Source organism: Terrapene carolina, unplaced genomic scaffold (genome assembly GCF_002925995.2).
Source record: "Terrapene carolina triunguis isolate 2854851 unplaced genomic scaffold, T_m_triunguis-2.0 Scaffold233, whole genome shotgun sequence".
NCBI classification, from domain to species: domain Eukaryota; kingdom Metazoa; phylum Chordata; order Testudines; family Emydidae; genus Terrapene; species Terrapene triunguis.
Genome location: NW_020664584.1, coordinates 5,163,104 through 5,179,139, shown reverse-complemented (window position 1 = coordinate 5,179,139; position 16,036 = coordinate 5,163,104). Strand labels below are relative to the sequence as shown.

General features: G+C 48.7%; 2 protein-coding genes across 4 annotated transcripts in view; both read left to right on the top strand.

The window, feature by feature from the left end:
* The window catches only part of SGK2 (serum/glucocorticoid regulated kinase 2), a 30,611-nt gene extending 17,952 nt beyond the window's left edge, over positions 1–12,659 (top strand). For both annotated transcript variants that reach the window (XM_024201991.1, XM_024201992.1), the window contains 8 exons: positions 2,117–2,248; positions 3,508–3,620; positions 4,565–4,601; positions 5,593–5,679; positions 10,016–10,111; positions 10,445–10,600; positions 11,335–11,424; positions 11,962–12,659. In XM_024201991.1, coding sequence (XP_024057759.1) covers positions 2,117–2,248; positions 3,508–3,620; positions 4,565–4,601; positions 5,593–5,679; positions 10,016–10,111; positions 10,445–10,600; positions 11,335–11,424; positions 11,962–12,129 — 879 coding nt within the window. In that variant the 3' untranslated portion in view covers positions 12,130–12,659. The remainder of the gene's footprint in view (positions 1–2,116; positions 2,249–3,507; positions 3,621–4,564; positions 4,602–5,592; positions 5,680–10,015; positions 10,112–10,444; positions 10,601–11,334; positions 11,425–11,961) is intronic.
* A 1,785-nt stretch (positions 12,660–14,444) lies between these two features.
* Positions 14,445–16,036, top strand: part of IFT52 (intraflagellar transport 52) — a 23,988-nt gene continuing 22,396 nt past the window's right edge. The window contains exons 1-2 of one of the 2 annotated variants that reach the window (XM_024202035.1): positions 14,445–14,528; positions 15,504–15,628. In XM_024202035.1, the coding sequence (XP_024057803.1) occupies positions 14,511–14,528; positions 15,504–15,628 (143 nt within the window). In that variant the 5' untranslated portion in view covers positions 14,445–14,510. Of the gene's footprint in view, positions 14,529–15,503; positions 15,629–16,036 lie in introns of those variants that run through there. The other variant, XM_024202036.2, reaches the window with a different exon arrangement.

Below are 16,036 nucleotides of genomic sequence, written 5' to 3'. Positions count from 1 at the left end.
TCCCGATTTTAGGGGACTTGCCCACATCCCAACCTTACATCGGTCGGGACGCACTTTTTGTTCCAATATCGGGGGACCGCGGCAACCCGGCACTGCTGGCACCGCTCACCTCTTCTTCCGGGCCCTGGGGCAGTGCAGCTGAGTTCCCACCGGCCGGCAAGCACCTGCAGAGTGCTGCAGCCCCACTCCCCAGGCACGCACAGAGGCAGGGGCGGGGCTCGTAGGCGCGGGCAGCGAGCCCCCCTGCCCCCCTCAACCCGACCCGCGCGCGAGCTACGCGGACAGGAGCCAGAGGGACGCTCCCTCCTCCCCCCGCTGCCAGCCCTGCGAACATGGCTGCAGCACGGCTGCGCTTCTCCCTCCTGCTCCTCGCCCTAGTTGCCCTGCTCTGCCCTGCTCCTGCCTGCGCAGTGGCCTCTCTGCTTGGCCGCCAAGCACCTGGACCGGCGCTTCGCCGAGCGCAAGCGCTGCACAAACCCAGAGTGCAGCAGTAAGTGGGCGCTGGGGTCCCCGGACGGGACCTGCCTGCTGAATAATGAGGCTAGCACTGGGGGGGGTGGGTGCTGTGCCAGGCAGGCTCTGGGAGGGAGGACGGGGGGTCCGATGCCGGTCTGGGTAGCCCGTGCGGGGCGGGGTGATGCTGCTGCTGCTGCTGCTGCAGCAGCAGCAGCCCACAGGCGGCGAGGGACGGGAGACCCATGGGGAGGCCGGGGTGGAGGCAGTGCTCTCGGGGCCGGCCCCCGGGCAGGGCCATGGGGCCGCACCTGTGGGCACCACGCACATGGGCCGCGATCCGGCCGCGAACCAGCAGGGCTGGCTCTGGCTTTTTTGCCGCCCCAGGCAAAAAAGCCTCCGGCCGCCTCCCCCCCCCTGCGGGGGGGGGGGGCGGCCGGCCGGAGCTGGGGGGGGCGGCTGGAGCCCCGGCGGGGGCTCGGCTCTCCCCCCAGGCGGCCAGAGCGCCGGAGGCAGGGCCGCAAGCCCCGGCTGGGGCTCGGCTCTCCCCCCGGCGGCCAGAGCGCCGCGCCGCCCCCCTCCAGGTGCCGCCCCAAGCACCAGCTTGGTGCCTGGAGCCGGCCCTGCGAACCAGACGCTTCTTCGTCCCTTTAAAGGGCCAGTAGCCTGGCGTCCCGTCGGTCGGGTTCTCTCACGCATGCCGGCCCAGCCCCAGTGCGGGGTGTGAGGGGAGGCATGTGTTTGGCCATCGGCTCCCCACCCCCATCTGCAGCGTTGGTACGTTCTGAGCGGAGCGGGAGGGGACGAGTGGCAGTTGGCCAAGAGTGGGCGAAGGGAGGGGGCTGAGGGACGTGGCCTGAGCACACCCTCTGGCGCTGGGCGGTGGGGGCAGAGTTCAGGCGCGCGCGGGGGAGGGGCCGCCAGGGGCCCCACTGCCGTGTGCAGTCAGTGTGCGCGAGGCAGCGGTCAGGGCGGCTTGTTCCTTTTTTTGCTCCGGCTTGTTTTTTTTGTTTTTTTGCTCCGCCCTCCCCCCCCCCCCCCGTCCCGATATTTCACTTCTGTCATCTGGTCACCCTAAAGCTGAACAGCAATGGCTTGAGCATGGTGCAAACAAGCTCTGCCACTGCTCAGTCCTTGCCCACCCAGCTCCTATGTCTGCACTATAACTGTTAACAATATTTCTGCATCCACCCCAAACCCTGGGCCTGATCCTGCAAATACTTACTAGCAAGCATAGCGCTTACAGCTGTGAGTAGCCCCATTAACTTCACTGATGAGTACTCGCAGTTGTAGGCACTGTGTCTTGTGCTCCCAGGAGGCGTACCACAGTGTGGAGTATGTGTATGTTGTGATGTGCCGCAGGGAGGTAGGACGGGGAGGAATTGTCAAACGTGGTTCTGGTGGAATCCTGCTCAACAAGCCTTTGCTTGCTGGCTCAGTCATGCTCCAAGGCATCCTTCAGGGGACTGGGTATTGACCTTTCGGATACTGAACCTACTCACCCCCAGGAACGGCCAGCTGGCCTCAGAATGAATAACAATATCGGGAGCTTGTTGAGAACCTTCTATTTGAAGATCTCCCAGCACTAGGTGGCCACTCGCCTGCCAGACTCTGGAACGGCACTAACTGACCTACTAACACATCTTTGCCTGGTTCTGCGCAGCAAACCCACATTATGGCGGAACGCAATGTGCTGCTGAAAAACGTGAAACATCCTTTCCTGGTGGGCCTCCACTACTCTTTCCAGACCTCCGAGAAGCTCTACTTTGTGCTAGACTATGTCAATGGGGGAGAGGTGAGTGCAAGTGTACAGCTGTCATTTTAGACTCCTACTGTACATTAACAGTCCTGGCTCTATTTGTCTCCCATCAGGAACCAAGCTGTGGATGTTTGTGCTAAAGCAGCATCATGCCTGTTTCTGAAATGGCCTTGTTCAGACTGGGCACACACTACTGTGGCATTCATCAGTCCAGTCAGAGACCTATCCTAGGAACACTGCCTTTTGAATGAGACTCTGGTGCCAAGCACCTTAGAAATAACATCTGGCAAAATCTTCCACATGCAGTAGCCTGGCCCCATAGGCACTCTCTGATCTAGATTGTAAAATAAACCACACACCCCTCACTTAACTCTCTTGCTTGTCTTGTGGCTTCAGCTGCAATCTGTCACATGTGGGCCTTCTCCTACTGGTGTACAGCAGAGGTCGGGCTGCCCATCAGTGAAGGAACATCTGAGGCAAGGGTGGTGAGGGAGGGGAATGGCAGTCTCTCAAACCACTGGGGGGTCAAATCTGACTATAGCTGGCTACCAAAACTCTAGTGTGAGTCCCTCTCGTCCATCCTGTTCTAGCGAATGGAAGCTGCTCTGTGGCACCGCTTGCTCTCCCATTCCTGAATCTCAACTGAAAGCAAACGTTGAAGCAGCAAAGGCGCTTTCTATGCTCCATCACGAGGCCTGGTTGAACATGGCTGTTCCCTGCCCAGTTACAGTTCATAGAAGGGAGGGGATCTTAGATGTGGGGGAGGGGATCTTAGATGTGTCATTGCCAGACATTGTCTCTGATGTTTCGCCTGATGTTACAGACTGCACTACACGTTGTAGCGAGGTGGAGGCATGACTATGTTGTGACCAGGTTGACTGTAATGGTGATGTTGGGGGGGGCATGACTGCACCCATCCAGGAAAACCTTTAGATTGCTAAATAAGGCAGCGTGGCTCTAGCTAATTCTGTATGACTGGCACAGTTTACTCTCTGCAAACTGCAATCACTCGGTGGCTGGCATTCAAATAGCTTCACCTCTTTGTAGGAGGAGACCTCTGTCTCAACAAGCCAAGGCTTGAGATTAGCAGCCCAGCTGCCTCTGGAGCTCTCCTTCTTGGGAAAGAGGTGTTAGTGCTGGGGAGAGGGGTTAGCTTTCAATGGGAGTGAACAGAAGGTGGAAAAGGGGCTGTTCAGAATGTCCCTGCAAATGGCAGCAACACTGCGGGGTCGGGGACGGGATGATGGGAGAGGACTGCTCCCAAGTAACCAACAGGCTGTTTCCTCTCTGTTCAGCTCTTCTTCCACCTGCAGAGAGAGCGCTGTTTCCGTGAACCTCGTGCCCGCTTTTACGCAGCTGAAGTAGCCAGTGCAGTAGGGTACCTGCATTCCTTGAACATAATCTACAGGTAGGGTGCATGTCCCTGGTGTGTATAGCAGGCACTAGTAACTCCCTCTTCCCTGTTCCCCGCCCCCCCCCTCCCCCCTTGGCTGCACCTAAGTGTGTGTAAAATATTGAGGAGGGGCAGGAAACCACTTGATATTGTAACCGTGCAGGCATGTTACAAGGGGCACTCCTAAAAGCAAAGTGCAGAACTAATGGGCAGGGCTGTGTTGTCCTCTTAAACTAGGCTTCAGAACTATGCTCTTGATCCAGGCTCTCCTGTGTGTTTCAGAACTTCTCCTGTAGCACCTCCCTGAGCCCCTTCTAGGGAAATAACCCATCCCCTGATTTACCTATCTTATAGAACTGGAAGGGACCCTGAACAGTCCTTGAGTCCAGCCCCCTGCCTTCACTAGCAGGACTAAGGACTGATTTTTGCCCCAGATCCCTAAGTGGCTTCCTGAAGGATTGAACTCACAACCCTGTGTTTAGTAGGCCAATGCTCAAACCACTGAGCTATCCCTCCCCCCTCTTTCAGTCCTTGAATGGGGCTTTGGCTTTGGGAAGGAGGGGGCAAAGTTAGCTTGGTTTGTTTTAAATGGGAGGAGAAGGTAGTTTAGTACAACACATGAGAGGCAAAGTCTCAGGTCAAGAAATTAAAAATGTTTCTCACAGCAGCTGTAACTGCCACACGGTGCGACCAGATACTATAGCATATGCCTAGCAGCCTCTCTAGCCTTACAAAAACACTAATATTTATATATCAAACACATGCTATGCTGATTCACGGCTGCTGCGGGAGCTATAACTCTAGAGTTCCTGACGGCCATGGGGTTCTCATAGATCTCAGTGCACCAGACTATCAACATTTCTCAGTCCCCTGCAGTCCCCATTCTTTTCAACTGGAGCTGTTGTGTGTTGAGCTCTTCGGAAAATCTGGTTCAGCATCACGTCTTTCTCTTCTTCTAGGGACTTAAAACCTGAAAACATCCTCCTGGACTGCCAGGTATGTTCGGCTCTCTTGCAAACACGTCTGCTTCCTGAATTCTCTTCACAATTTTTCGTGCACGCTAGCTTGGGTATGACAGAGAGGAACCATGAGAAATTACTGCCTCCCTTTTCCCTCTCCCTCCCCCAAATAACCTGGTATACCCCACATCCATTCAGTAGGGGGAGCCACAACACTGACTTGTAAAGCAAGCAGCTATATTAACTCTGCATACACATACTCCCTCCTGCTACTCAGTAGTTTCCCAGAGCTCAGATGTTAGCATTTTTGTTATATCTGAGCACTAACCCATGGAAAAGCATTTTAAATATCCCATATGGCAGGTGTAGACTTGAGCATTGTAAAGCTCCACTAACCAAGCAATTCCCTGGACTGATGGAGGGAATTGCTGATCAGTCTGGCCAGTTTAATAGATACTTATACATAGGCGTGGCAGAATTTTATTTCAATTTTTAAAAAATAATAATGTTGACATCAATTTTTAAATTTTCACAGTTGCAGGAAATTATCGGGGGGGTCAGACACAGAGAGGAGGTCAGATAATTATTTAATGATACTTGACATTGAGATTCAAAAAGTTAAAGCTTTATAACTATTTTAAAACACAGATTGTCAGTATCACATGTCAAAAGATACAAAGTACCAGTAAATATGCTTAAACTCTCAAAAGTTCTCAAGCAGCATTTTTCTAAAACTGAAAAAAGTGTAAATTTTATTATTACAGATAGAAATGTATATTTTTACATCTGTTTGTGGGTACAATGAAATTGACGTTTACGGATAAAAATCAAATCCTTACAAGCCTACATTTAAACCATATATTTGTGAGAAGTCTCCCCTCAGATTTCCTGTTCAATCTGTTTGCATGTATAAATGCCCAGCAGTTGCGAAGCTGAAAGGTGCACATGAAAACAGCAAAGGGGGCTAGAAATCCATGCACCCCCAGTAGGGAGAGCTTGATTAGGCTGAAATCCCTTCTCCTCTTTAGGGACACATAGTACTGACAGACTTTGGACTTTGCAAAGAAGGAATGGAGCCAGAGGAAACGACGTCTACTTTTTGTGGCACCCCAGAGGTACAGTATGGTCAACTTGTCAACTTTCTTGTTGACTGGGAATTACTTAGGCACTAATTGCCTGACACATCAGAGAGGCAGGTGCTCAGCTCCTCACAGAGGTGTCAATCGGAGCTGTGTGTATTCAGCATCACTGAAAAATCGGGGACCAAGATCTGAGACAGTCTCAGCCTCTTTTTTTGACGTGCATGGTGCTGAATATGCTGGCATGTTGCATGAAAGGAACCAAGGAGGCTAAAACTTCCTGTTTGTTCCCCATTGCTGTCATACCAGTTTGGGTCCCACCGAGTTCTTATACCCTTTTACAAAAGCATTATTCCCTTTTGCAATGTAACACTGCCATCCCCCATTTCTTCCCCTTCCTCCCCTCCACTTGCATTCCTACTGCAACTGGTGGAAGAGGGGTAAACTTGATTATCACTGCTGAAAAACAGCCTTTACCTTGGGGCAACTAATGTCTCCGAGGTATCCTGAGGTAAAAACACAGTGAAGACAAGGCACTTTGGTTTTACCACAAGGTAGGCTAGGTGAGGTCCACACTAAAGTGTCTTCCCTGTGGTTTTTACCTCAGGATAGCTTGCATGTGTTAATTACCCCATGGTTTTAGAAGTGACGACAAGGCCTGAGTTTAATAGGGTGTGTTTGAGGATGGCCTAGTCTCTATTCCCTGGAATGGTGCTGAAAACATGTCTGTTCTTGCCATGGGGTTTAGAAGGGTTGCGGAAGATCCATTGCTGATGATCATTGTCAGTAGCAGGGCCCAAGTATAGATTGGACCAATGGACTGTGAACCATTGCCTCTAGAAAGCTTACTCGTGTCAACTGGGTGTCCTCTCTGAAACCTAATAATGATTTTTTTTCCAATGCCACCCTTGCAGAAACTGCTGACTGACTCTTATATCCTTACCATGTGTTTTTTTTGTTTTCATTTTAAACTTTGCTCCACAGGTATCAGGTTTCAAGATTTAAACATCCAAATAGGAGAAATTCACCAGGGCATTCAATTAACAGGAGATAGGCCTGGTCTACACACAGATCTCTTTTGTACTGGTATTCATATTTTAGTATGGATGCAGTTTTAGTATGGATGCAATATAAAGGTGCTTACACCAGTATAACTTTACACTGATCAAACTGTCCACACTGGGGGGCAGCGGAGGGAGGCACAGGGCTGTACTGTTTTCACTACATTATTATAGTTAAAGCATTACAATTTTTGCGTGTAGACAAGGCCTTATTTTAACTTGTGACAGGATGGCTTTTACTAAACTGATTAGTATGTTGAATAAACTTGCTTTTAAAATGTTGCAACTTTTTGGGGGAGGGGGGAATCCTGCTCATTCTGGAATGGGAGTTCCTGCAGAACCTGGCAAGACTTCCAGTAGCCATGGTGACAACCTTGACACTGGAAAGAAGGACCTTCTATAGCTACGCTCCTTGATTATAATACTTACTCCTGTAGCTATGAGCACAGTGTTCCAGATATTTACTTGCTGCTGCCCCTTAATTCACAGAACACCAAGTTAATAGTCACATGGTCATTAGCGTCTCTTGATGACGCAGGTTGTGACCCTCTCTGCTGCCTTGCACCTTGTGACATCGCCACTGCAAAGTGGCTGTAAAATGCTACTAAGAAGAATAGGAAGTTTTGTTTCCAGCACAGGTGTAAATGGTGGCAAGGTAAAATGTGTCCCCTGTGGGGGAAGGACACAATTTAAAATACTTTTTGCTTGGGATAGGAGAGGGAATGCTTCCTGCCACTCACCTGACTTTTCTGTCCCACTCACCCAAATGCAGCTGAAATGCCAGAAGCATTGCTGCTTCTCGGACTGACTGCAGGGGGCTGCATTCAATAGGTGGGTTCTCTTCTGGTTCCTTAACACTAGCAGGCTAGATTTAAGTAACTCTCCAGCCTGGATTTGGTTCACTAGAGTGTTGGGTAGAGATGAGACACCACAAGTCTCCCTTCCAGTTGCCTCCAGGGAGTATTTGCTGCTACTTCAGTCCCATTCTCCTCCTTGCAGAATTTTCTGTGAGAAATAGAATGCAAACAACACAAAGCTGCTTGTGCACCTGAATCTAGTGCTGGTCCATTGCCATGTTACAGGTACGCTCCATTCAACTCCCTCTGCTGTGCATAAGCTCAGGACAGCGACTGAGGATATGCACCTGTTTGAGGCCCACAAACTGAGCCATATGATATGAATTCAGTAAAAGTTCTGTGGAAGCTTAGGTGTATTGACTCTTCCTTCTTACGCTATGCTGAGATTGCTAGCATGTAAAATAGCTACATGCCAATGTGCCTGGTGTGCTGTTGTCTTTGTAAAGCACTATTGAAATCTTGCATGTGGTTCTTACAATATGTAAGTAGCAGCACTTCTTCTTAGCGTATGTGCAACATGCCTCAGTTGGCCCGTGATCAGGATTCGTCACTGAATTTGGTCTGCTGGTTGGATCATTAGCATTCCCGGCTTGGGGCGGGTACTGATGGGGAGTGCGACGTGAACGCTGATCCATGCCCCCCAGTAGCAGCACTGAAGGCATAAAACTCCCCTACTGGACGGCGTTAACCAGTACAGTCTGTGGAGGTGGCTAAGGCCACTCGCAGACACTTCTGTAACTTCCTTGATGTGCGTTTCTGCTCCCAGTTCGGTCATTCATCAAATGTCTCTTGTTAACTCACTACTCCCCCTCCACCCCGTGAAATGAACCCAGCTTTCCCTTAGGTGTTATTGCCTCTTTTTGAACCAAGCAGTTAGTTAAAGTTTGGGGCCCTAGGGATGTTCCAGATGGGAGTAGAAACTGACAATAATCAGGTGTTGCTTTGTAAATAAATACAACTGTGTCAAAGTTCTGCTTCTCTGAACGCAGGAGGTACCAAGAACAAACGAAGCAGTTTCTTAGGGCATGGCTACACTTGCAGATGTAGAGCGCTTTGAGTTAAACCAGCCTTCGTAGAGCGCAGTAGGGAAAGCGCTGCAATCTGTCCACACTGACAGCTGCAAGTGCACTGGCGTGGCCACATTAGCAGCTTTTGCAACGGCCACAGAGAGCAGTGCATTGTGGTAGCTATCCCAGCATGCAAGTGGCTGCAACGTGCTTTTCAAATGGGGGGGTGGAGTGTGACAGGGAGTGTGTTGTGTGTAGGTGGGGGGAGAGAGAGTGGGTTTTTGGGGGGCTGAGAGCATGTCAGCATGCTGTCTTGTAAGTTCAGACAGCAGCAGACCCCCCCTCCCCCGCCTCTCTCTCTCACACACAGCATTCCACAGTAATGGTTGCTTTGTCCCAGAGCAGATAAGCAGCCGGCTGTCAGAAATGGAGCTTTCAAAGGGCATATCTGTATTTCTGCAGCGATTCCAAAACAATGACAAGAGTGGCCACTTGACTTAAGGGGATTATGGGATGTTTCCGGAGGCTGATCAGAGCGCAGTAATACAACACCTCGTTCACACTGATACCTGGGCGTTTCAGCCAAGGCGCACCAAACGTTAATCTTCTCACCGAGGTGGAGTACCAGGAGTACTCTAGCCTGGAGTCAGAGTGCTCTACGTGCCTTGCCAGTGTGGATGGGGTTGCTTTAATGCGCTCTAACTCGCAAGTGTAGCCAAACCCTTAGCTTATAGCCCCAAGCCTCGTTAGCCAACACACCCAAAAACTCTCCCTGGCTTTCTCCAGGGTCATGCTGTCCTCAGCAGCTCCTGCCTGGGTTTCTTGTTTTATGCTTCTGCTTCTCTCTGTTCTGTCTCTTCTTAGTTTCTGTGTGTTCTACCTCTTCCCCCTTACTCAGCAAACCCCTCCACCCACTCAGTCCAAACTCCTGGACGGGTTCACAACCCACTTTGATCTTAGATGAGTGGGCTTCTGATTAACTTATCCGAACAGTTCTGTTTATGGAAGGGTACATTCACACCCAGTCTCAAAGAGGAAGTCACCAGTACCTCTTGACATAACAGGTGTCTTCATGCTAGATACAGGGACGGGAAATCTGCAACTTCCCAGGTTAATTGTACTCTTATTAGTCAGCCACTCATGATTTTGGAAATAGCTGTACATCTAGGGCAAAGAGCCACACCACTGGCCTGAGTTCTGCTAAAACTCCCTTCCTCAAGTTGCATATAGAAAGATGGAAGCTTCTCAAACTTTCAGAAAAGTTTAGCTCTAGATCCAGTCTTGTGGCAGGGGGAAGTTCTAAAAAAAAAAAAAAAAAGCTGATGGAAATCACAGCTCTGAACCTCCCTAATGCTTTTATTTAGAGATTAATTAACTGCAACCTGGAATATGTAGTCATGGAAGCCTTTGTAATTTGTCTCAAACAAAGCTCTCTGACTCTTCACAGTACTTGGCCCCAGAAGTGCTAAGAAAACAACCCTATGACAGAACAGTAGACTGGTGGTGTCTGGGAGCTGTCCTCTATGAGATGCTGTTTGGGTTGGTGAGTCTTAAAATCACACACTGCAGCTTGTTGGAGAGCAAAAAGACTCTCCTTAAAGAAAGCAATGACCTCTTGAAGGCTATGGGCCACTAAAGCAGTAGTTCCATGTATAGGGTACCATGACATGGACGATCCCAACATAAATTAAAGTACTAGTTGAAATAGTCATCCTAATATTACTGAGATGAAAGCATTTAGTCTGTCTCTCTCCCTCGCACACACTGTAGAAATGGAATCTGATGGATTGTCTCTCACAGCTGTGAAATTGTTTGCATGCTTCATTATGGTATCTCATGTCTTATGTAGCTGATTTTCTCCTCTCTTCCCTATCAGCCTCCCTTTTACAGCCGGGATGTGTCTCAGATGTATGACAATATTCTACACCAGCCACTCCAGATCCAAGGAACCAAGACCATGGCAGCTTGTGATATCTTACAGGGACTGCTTCACAAGGACCAGAAGAGGAGGCTGGGGGCCAAGATGGACTTTGTACGTGGTGTTTCCCATCCTAACCTATTCTCTTCATACACAGCCAACCTCACCCCTCCTCCAAGCCCCTCTCCTCTTTCATATGTGTTCTACATTGGTTGATCTTAGTCTTAGGAAGACTTCAGTGTCAAGTAGAATGACATCTCTCCATAGCAGAAAGAAAGCTCCCTCTGGGTAAACATTCATTATTCAAGCCTTGGACCTAGCTACCTTGCAGTGTCCCATAAGGCTTGGCTTGGCTACTTTTCAAAGCACCATGATATTGCTTGTGTGCGACTTGTGAATTGCAATCTCTTCAGGGGTGTATCTAAATACAACTTTGAGGTGGGGCTTTGGGAGTGTGGGGGGGGGCGGGGAGAGGGGTTAAGCTCCATATTAGCAACACAACAGGAAGCTGTGGCTCAGAACTGGGCACAGGATGTTAAGACCTGCAGAGGGGACTTTATGCTGTCATGGTTAAAGGTGTGAGGAAGGGCTGGGTTGCCAGCATGTAGTGTCCCTGTACCATAAACAGGATACAGTAAACTCATGAAGTCTTTTGTGTTGGGAATACTCCAGTCTGCCAAGATGAGGAACGTTACAGCTTGTTTTTTTCCAACATGCTGTACGTAGCTGTAAAGCTACAACCGTCCACTATCGGAGAGCCTGTGCCTATTTAGTGACTGTTGGAAAAGGGATGGTTGAGGAGGAAGGTGGCAGGAGAGTGATTATTTCCCCCCCACCCTTCTTTGCAGCTTGAGATCAAGAATCATGTGTTCTTCAGCCCAATAAACTGGGATGACTTGTATCACAAGAGGATCACTCCTCCCTTCAACCCCAATGTGGTAAGTGGTGGTGGCTGATGCAAGTTTCCCCTGCATAACTTTAATGGGAAGGGAACTGAGATTGCAGTGGTCAAAGGTCCCTTGTTCAAATGTTCTAGCTGCTTCTAGATGTGGGGGGTTGGAGGGAGGAGGGGGAGAAATCATCCTCTGGAAACTTAGAAGTAACTTGCATCTTCTGCCTGTCTGTTCCTCCTCAACTTCCCATAGTACGATCACCGCTTCTAGTTGCTCCACTTATCGGGGGATGCAGTCGGCAAGTTCTGGGACAGAGGATGGGGGGAAGAAACTGTGTGTGTTGCAAAATTCCCCCTCTTCCCCTGCCCCACTGCTAGTTGTCTTAGTTGATGACTTTTTCTTCTTTAGTGCTGTTTAAATATACTTCCTGAACTGTAAGCTAATGTCTCTTTTGTGGGAATATAAAATAAGGGTTTGGTCACAGCTGTCTAAAACAGTTCTGTCTAAAGAAATAACTTGTCTGAATGCTTAGGCCTGTTCATCTGAAATGATGTTATATATGGTTGTTTGTTTGTTTTTTAGTCTGGTCCTGCTGATCTGCGACATTTTGACCCAGAGTTCACACAAGAAGCGGTCTCCAACTCCATCACCCGGACACCTGACTTAGCAGCCAGCTGCTCCAGTGCCTCAGATGCTTTTTTAGGGTTTTCTTATGCACCGACTGATGAGGACTTTCAGGTTTTTAAATAGGACTTGGGAAACCTAATTTTAATTTATGGTCTTGTTTTTAAAAGTGGCACTGTCCTCTGCTCATGACTGTTAAAGAAATTTGGACTAGCACACTAACTGGAATGGACCTGAACTCTTTCACTGTGATGCACAATGCTTTTTCCTTCCTCTGGCAGGGAGGCTGCTGATCGTCCTAGTTAGAGATTTTACTCCTACAGAATTGAAGTTAACTCCATGGTCTTATTTATGTTTAGAAGCTTGGTGCCATCATTCATGCCAAAACCACACCACAAGTCACTTACCCAATAACAACTGGCCTACTTATTTTGGAAGTGTCGTGTAACTGTGCTTCATACACGTAGCTAGTCTGTCTCCTCCCTCTTGTCTGATTGCTCTATCAATGGTGAGGAGGAAATCTGTTCACACTACGGGTATGTCTACACTAGAAATGCTACAGTGGCACAGCTGGAGCGCTGTAGTTACATCACTGTAGAGTAGTCACAGCAATGGAAGGAGTTCTTCTGTTGCTGTAGTAAATCCACATCTCTGAGGGGCAGGAGCTAGGTCAATGGAAGATGTCTTCCCTTGACCTAGGGCTGTCTACACTGGGGCTTAGGTCGACAGACTTAACTACGTCTCTCAGGGGTAGGAAAAATTCACACCCCTGAGTGACATCGCTAGGTCAACCTAAGGTTTAGGTGTAGACCAGGCCTGTCCTTATGCTGTGACGAGTCACTGTGATGGGAAGATGGCATTGGATTCTTTACTTAAATATACACATCAAGCAAAACTCCCTGAACTTTCCTCAGTAACATCTGTTAACAGCAAGCCAAAGGGTAACTGACTGATACTAATGTGTGTTTAGTAATATCTTCCCTCCCTTCTTTTAAAGGAAGGGCAAGATCCTTAGCTGGTGTAAATCAGCATAGCTCTGCTGACTACAGTGGAGCTACAGTAATTTACACCAGCTAAGGATCTGGTTTGGAGTCTTTTTGATGTAGCCACTTCAGTCAAGCTATCACTTGACAAGTTAGTGCATAATCTGAGTGTTGGACTAAACTACATTCCACTCTTCCAGATTGGGAGCTCTGCACCCTAGGAATGAGAGGTGGTTTCCCACCAGCATTAGGAAGAATTCAGATCTCCCAAGTATGAAAGTGCTCCAAATCCTATGTGTACTAGTACCTATTGAATACCCCATGGGCAACTACCAATCTGAGTGCCCAGATGATGTAGGTGGGAGTTTTTTTTTAAAAAGGCTCCCAAATTTAAATGGAACCTGATGTTCTTCTGAATGTGTGTGTGTGTTAAAGGCTAATTTATTCATTCTGCCTTAATTTAAATGCTGGTGTCTGGGTTGTTTTGTTTTTTTAAACATTATTCATTATTCTGTCTCTGTGGGGAGGAGACAGGGGAATAAGGTCTGATAGTGTTATAAGAATCTCCTCTACTGGTCCACACATGGACAATGTTTGCATAAAAAACCTGGATTTCTAAAGACTGGTCCAAATGAGCACCTTGTCTTCTGCTCTAGAAGCTCTGTTGACATGCTGGAGCACTTGTGATACTTGCATTGAAAAGAGAACGGAAACTTTTTTTTTTATCTTGCCCAATTTTACCATTATTGTACATATTGAAGATCTTAATAAAAGAAGTCCTATTTTAAAGTGAATGCTCTCTAACTTATCACCTCCACAGTTTGTCTGCAATTCTGGGGGAGGGGGCGGGGAGGAAAAACACAGGGTTTTCAGTGAGCTATCTAGCTGTCCATTTGCTGGAGATCAACTCTTGTGCCCCCCCCCCCCAATTGTGTGACCAACTTAAAACTCTCACCCTTGCAGCTGTGGCTCGGAGACTATCACCGCCTAGTGATGGCTTACTACAGCCCCCCCAACAAAGAGGGGGGAATGGACAGCACCTGCACGCCGAGTGAGAAGGGCATTATCTGGCTAATCGCCTGGGGTGGGAGCCCATCCTGCACTGGCCCGGTGCCCGCTCCCGAGCCCTCCACTCCAGCACCCCCAGCCCGGCGAGTAGGGTGCCGGTAGCAGCGCTGCATGCAGCAGCTGTCGTTCACAGCGGGTGAAGGAGCCACGCCGCTCCGTGGGTACCAGGAGCTACCGGGTCCTCGGCAGAGAATGGCACACGCCATCCTCCCATCTACAATGGTCGAGTCCAACTCCACCCCCGTCCCAGGGAATAGTAGGTGCCACTTTCCCGTCCCCTGGAATGGTGGGGGGAGCCGGCGTGATGTCATCACGTGAAGCCTACTTCGGCCGCCGCGTTGGTTGCGAGAGTGTTTTGTTGAATTCGTTCGCTGCGCGTGCGCAGAAGGGCGGTTGCTAGGTAAGGAGCGGGCCTTAGTTACCGCTCCGAGGTCGTCGGCGGCGGGGCGCAGGAAGATGGTGGCAACTCCGCGGGTAAGGCCTGGAAGTTCACTCCTCCCTCCCTCCTGTGTGGGGCCCAGCGGGCTCCTCCTCTCTCGCGTCCCCCTCCTCCCCGGGGCGACGGAGGGTAGGACTGTGAGGGGCACTCAGAGGAGGTGCTGGGAGGCCATGGAGACAGCAGGTCAAGGGGTCCCGCCCCGAAATGCCGCCCCCCACAGAGGCGGCAGAAGGTCCCGCCGCCGAAATACCGCTGCGGTCACCGCCCCCCAAATTGTAGTGCTATAGGCGACCGCGTAGGTCGCCTAATGGGTTGCGCCGGCCCTGTGGTTATTAATTTTACTTATAGAATTCCAACAGCGTGGTAGCTACTTTACAGCAAGTAGACAAGGTCCTTGTCCCAAATAGTTTAGCTCAAGGGTGTCATATTGTTCTTTGAAAAACATAAAAGATTGCATCCGAAGAAGTGGGTTGTAGCCCACGAAAGCTTATGCTCTAATGAATTTGTTAGTCTCTAAGGTGCCACAAGTACTCCTGTTCTTTTTGCGGATACAGACTAACACGGCTGCTACTCTGAAACCTGTCATAAAAGATTGTAGCTCTCATTTTAATGTTATTTTTTTGTGACTTTTTTTTCCCCCAATACAAAATGTTAGTGAATCTAATAAAACTTTTTGATTACATATATTGAGGAAACAAACTGAGAAAGCTTGGGTGCTTCTTGGGATGTTGTCTTTCCTTTTTATTTGCGTAGGGATGTTTCTTGTAGGTTTTAGTTTTATTTCATATTTCGGTCCATATGTTGTTTAAAATTGCAGTAAAGGTTTTAAATAACAACAACAAAGAGATTTTAGGCCTAATTCCTCTAGTTCAGATGTTCCATTCCTGCACCAACACATTCCATGCCAGCCAGCACCTGCATGCATGTGTTCCTTATTCAGAGACTGGTCTGAAATAGTACCTTTTTTGCTCTTCCGTTCTGATTTTGATTAGTTTCCTTTCATTCTTGAGGTCACTATGGAGACAGAGCTTCGGAACACCATAGTCTTCAATGCATCCAAAAAGGAGATTTTCACTGTCAACAGTGGTTACAAGTCCTTACAGAAGAGGCTTCGTAGTAAATGGAAGATACAGAGGTGAGGGATTTTCTTCAACTTTCTTTTTCATGCTTTGTAGCACAAGAGTGAAACTGACATCAACAAGTAATTACATGTAAGCTAATTGGAGATGGAACCATTTTAATGCTGACTTTGGGGGGTAATTCATAATATAGAAATGTTTGGGAATGTTAATAGAAAATTAAAAAGATTATTTCCTTTGGTTCTACCCAGTGACATTAGCTGTAGCTCTGCTGTTGCATGGTGTTGGAGGACTTTTATTTTGAACTTTCAGATACTGTGGCAATGGAGTCAAGTATCAGAGAGGTAGCCGTGTTAATCTGAATCTGTAAAAAGCAACAGAGGGTCCTGTGGCACCTTTAAGACTAACAGAGGTATTGGAGCATAAGCTTTCGTGGGTGAATGCCCACTTCATCAGACACTTGC